General features: G+C 42.5%; 1 protein-coding gene across 1 annotated transcript in view; it reads left to right on the forward strand.

Annotated features, from left to right (window-relative positions):
* Positions 1-5,000, forward strand: part of megf6b (multiple EGF-like-domains 6b) — a gene marked incomplete at both ends in the record, with an annotated part of 111,845 nt that overhangs the window by 89,539 nt on the left and 17,306 nt on the right. The window contains 5 exons of the mRNA XM_080846739.1: positions 680-814; positions 1,511-1,636; positions 1,765-1,896; positions 3,818-3,946; positions 4,718-4,849. Coding sequence (XP_080702865.1) covers positions 680-814; positions 1,511-1,636; positions 1,765-1,896; positions 3,818-3,946; positions 4,718-4,849 — 654 coding nt within the window. The remainder of the gene's footprint in view (positions 1-679; positions 815-1,510; positions 1,637-1,764; positions 1,897-3,817; positions 3,947-4,717; positions 4,850-5,000) is intronic.

The raw sequence follows: 5,000 nt of genomic DNA on the forward strand, positions 1-5,000 counted from the left end.
GGACATGATTTTTTGAGTATAGAAAATTGATTTAAAAATTAAACCCACAATAAATCTAAATATTCCAAGTTCTGTTTCAACCCAATCATAAAGATCTTTGAAATGAAATAATTGAAAATAATCTAAAAAAATTGAAAAGTGTTATTTAAAGGCATTGAAATTTAGATGTCAGGGTTGGGGACAGCTACTTCCCAATAGAAAGTACCCTATAAATGATGATTTTGTATATATTTAGCTTATCACTATCTCATGTAATGCATTGGGTTTATATAGACCATAACATTTTCTAATTAAATATCTATGCCTAAATACCTAATTGTTTTGTAAATAGTTTTTATTGTTGAGGGACTGCATATTACACGAATTCGGTAGAATGGCCCATATACATTTTGTATATAGAGTATTTTCTGCAACTGACACTTATGCTAAACTGCAATATTGATGCTAATGCCAGTAAGATGAACATGAATGTGCTGTATAACTCAGCATATCTTTGGCATGTTAATGTGAATCTTAACACGCTATATTTATGTATGTGTGTGTGTGTGTGTGTGTGTGTGTGTGTGTGTGTGTGTGTGTGTGTGTGTGTGTGTGTGTGTGTGTGTGTGTGTGTGTGTGTGTGTGTGTGTGTGTGTGTGTGTGTGTGTGTGTGTGTGTGTGTATGTGTGTGCCAATGTTGAGTGTGACCCAGGCTTGTATGGAGCTGGCTGCCAGGCCAAGTGTGAGTGCCCGCCTGGTGTGAGCTGTCATCATGTGAGCGGAGCATGCCAGCGGCAGTGCCCTGCTGGGAAGAGGGGTGACGACTGTGATCAGGGTACAGCTCTTTCATACGCACCACACACCTCACTGTGATCAGGGTACAGCTCTTTCATACACATCACACACCTCACATATAGAAGGTTATAGATTTACATCTGATAGATTATCTGTAGTGCAGAGGTTATATAATCGGATTCAGAATCAGAATCGTTTTTATTGGCCAAGTAAGTTTACACATAGAAGGAATTTGACTCCGGGTTCAGTGGCTCTCAATGTACCGTCAAATATACTAGAAATATACAGCACAACAGTTTAGAAAAGAAAAAATATATAACATAATATTATATATACACTACAAAATATTTACAATAACTAAAATATATAACACAAAGGTTCACAGCTATTATGTATCTAATAGATTCACGGGTACATTGACATTATATAGCCGGTATTGATCCAGTCTGCCATCCCTGTGATGTGTGTTGTGAAGGCTTCTTATCTCTCTCTCTGTGCTGTGCGTTGTGAAGGCGTCTGATCTCTCTCTCTGTGCTGTGCGTTGTGAAGGCGTCTGATCTCTCTCTCTGTGTGCTGCAGACTGCCCTGATCTGATCTCTCTCTCTGTGTGCTGCAGACTGCCCTGATCTGATCTCTCTATCTGTGTGCTGCAGACTGCCCTGATCTGACTCTCTCTCCTCTCTGTGTGCTGCAGACTGCCCTGATCTGATCTCTCTCTTCTCTCTGTGTGCTGCAGACTGCCCTGAGGGGAAGTTCGGGCTGGGCTGCTCTAAGGCCTGTGACTGCACCGCCTCTCCCTGTGACAGGGTGACGGGCCAGTGCCTCTGTGTGGACGGGAACGTGGGGAGGCGCTGTGAGAAGGGTGAGTTCACAGAGGCACACACACACACACACACACACACACACACACACACACACACACACACACACACACACACACCTTGCTTAGTAGTTTTCTATGAGTGTGTGACGTTCCTGTTCTGTGTGTAGTGTGTGAGGATGGCCGCTGGGGCCCGGGCTGTAAGGAGAAGTGTCCCCTGTGTGAGAACAAGGGTGTGTGTGACAGACAGAACGGCACCTGCCTCTGCCCTCCAGGGTTCATGGGGAGACTCTGCCAGAACGGTACGGATGTCCTCCGCTGTTACAGTAATGTGTTAGATACATGCGTGCACACACACACACACACACTCCTCCGTTGTTACAGTTATGTGTTAGATAGATGCTTTTGATTTCTATAAGATGTACACACACATACACACACACTTCTCCGCTGTTACAGTTTTGTGATAGATAGATGCTTTTGATTTCATAACATGTACAGTACACACACACACTCCTCCGCTGTTACAGTTATGTGTTAGATAGATGCTTTTGATTTCCATAAGATGTTTACACACACACACACACACACACACTCCTCCGCTGTTACAGTTATGTGTTAGATAGATGCTTTTGATTTCCGTAAGATGTTTACACACACACACACACACACACACTCCTCCGCTGTTACAGTTATGTGTTAGATAGATACTTTTGATTTCCATAAGATGTTCACACACACACACACACACACACACTCCTCCGCTGTAACAGTTATGTGTTAGATAGATGCTTTTGATTTCCATAAGATGTTCACACACACACACACACACACACACACACACACACTCCTCCGCTGTAACAGTTATGTGTTAGATAGATGCTTTTGATTTCCATAAGATGTTCACACACACACACACACACACACACACACACACACACTCCTCCGCTGTTACAGTTATGTGTTAGATAGATGCTTTTGATTTCCATAAGATGTTCACACACACACACACACACACACACACTCCTCCGCTGTTACAGTTATGTGATAGATAGATGCTTTTGATTTCCATAAGATGTATACACACACACACACACACACACACACACACTCCTCCGCTGTAACAGTTATGTGTTAGATAGATGCTTTTGATTTCCATAAGATGTTCATGTGGTTTTCAGAGGCCGTGGTGATGTGGATGCAGGGTTTGAGCTTCTTTGGATTCGACCCTTTTACAGTTGTTTCTTTCTGCTTTCACACTAGGTCACAAGCTAGGTTTACATTTTTTCAAAACACACAATTAACAAAACTGCATACTTCAAATGCAAAACCAACATACCTGGAAATTTAAACACTGGAATCAAAACTCAATAATCCCTTTTAAAATCTGACTTTTGTGTCAAATGGCTGTAGACCTAAGTGTTGCACACACACACACACACACACACACACACACACATACACACACACACACACACACAGACACACACACACACACACACACACACACACACATACACACACACACACACGCACACACACACACACACACACACACACACACACACACACACACACACACACACACACACACACACATTTTTTTGCATTTTCAGTGCTAGAATATACAAAATACAAACCAGTTTGCTAAAAAGTTCATTACAGCAAGCTGATATACATTTAGTCAACTCATACGTAAATGCTAGGGCTAGGCCATGTAGCGTTCAGAGGCTTGTAACTGTAACAGCCTTTTTGCAGTAGAGTGCATTACTACAATAATGTTTCACAGTGCTCAAAATGGAGACACATCCCACATACATATTTTTTAGTAGGCTATGTACACTGTATAAACAAACCAAAACAAAATGACCTTCTATATGGGTCTTGTCAGAGCAACTTATCAACATTACAACCAATGTTCTCCTTTGGAACTGATCTTTTACAGTATGTGTGTATGTGTTATGTATGTGTCATGTTTAAGGAGGTTGAAAAACTGAGTGAAATGCTGATAATTAGCTTATAGTTGTACAGGTTTGGTGTGGGGCTTTCCTGTTTGAGTATCTGACAGAGTTTCAGAAATCGTGTTTCAGAAACGTTTTGAGATGAGAAGACATTACAAGGCCTAATTATTACATTGTATGTGTGTGTGTGTGTGTGTGTGTGTGTGTGTGTGTGTGTGTGTGTGTGTGTGTGTGTGTGGATATGTCTGTGTTATGTGTGTAGTGTGTCCTGCTGGTCGCTTTGGGCAGGGATGCCAGCAGCGATGTGTGTGTGAGAATAACGGACGATGCCACGCTGTGACTGGGCGCTGCCACTGTGCCCCTGGATGGACTGGGCACAGCTGCAGGAAAGGTACAACACAGTCAGACCAACACAAACACGGCTCACTAACACGAACATGGCTCACTAACACGAACATGGCTCATTAACACGAACACGACACACTAGCACAGTCAGACCAACACAGACATGGCTCACTTACACGAACACGACACACTAACACAGTCAGACCAACACAAACATGGCTCACTTAAACGAACACGACACACTAACACAGTCAGACCAACAAAAACATGGCTCACTTAAACGAACACGACACATTAACACAGTCAGACCAACAAAAACATGGCTCACTTACACAAACATGACACACAAACACAAACATGACACACAAATACAAACACGACACACTAACACAAACACGAAACACTAACATGAACACTAACACGAACATGACACATTAGCATGAGTCTGTTTTGACTGCCAGGGATATGTACAGTAAACATGGCTCTAAGTACATCAGACCTCAGTGGAAATCTCCCTCTGGACAGCCAAACATTGAGTAGAGCTGTGATGTTGAATGAAGGTAACTTGCTTAGGGCAGTGTCTGCCATAGACATACATAAAAAAGATATACTTTATGTAGAGAGATGCATAATACATAACTGAAAGATTGCTCCAAAACCAGCCATTCAGGGCATAATGATGGACACCTGAAGAATATTCTGACATTTTAAAACAGACCCTTTGCATCTGTAACTTCTTGAAACTGAATCTTAGTCAGTGATGAGCTATTGTGGATGTTTATGTGTTTGTGTGTTTGCTGATGTTGTGTGGCTGCAGTGTGTGAGTCTGGCCAGTGGGGGGCAGACTGCGCTGAGTCCTGTGACTGCAGGAATGGGGACGGGAGCTGTGACGCGGTGACAGGTCTGTGTCACTGTGAGGCTGGCTTCACCGGGCCGCGCTGTGACCAGAGTGAGTGCATATACTCTACTAGCTGTCTGTACAGGCAGTGACTACACTCTTTATCATTCCCTGATAATATTCTCTCATTATTGAGTGAATGAATGAATGAATGAATGAATGAATGCATGAATGTTACCGATTATACGTTTATCAGGGCAGT

The sequence above is a fragment of the Sprattus sprattus genome (genome assembly GCF_963457725.1).
Source record: "Sprattus sprattus genome assembly, chromosome: 10".
NCBI classification, from domain to species: Eukaryota; Metazoa; Chordata; class Actinopteri; order Clupeiformes; family Clupeidae; genus Sprattus; species Sprattus sprattus.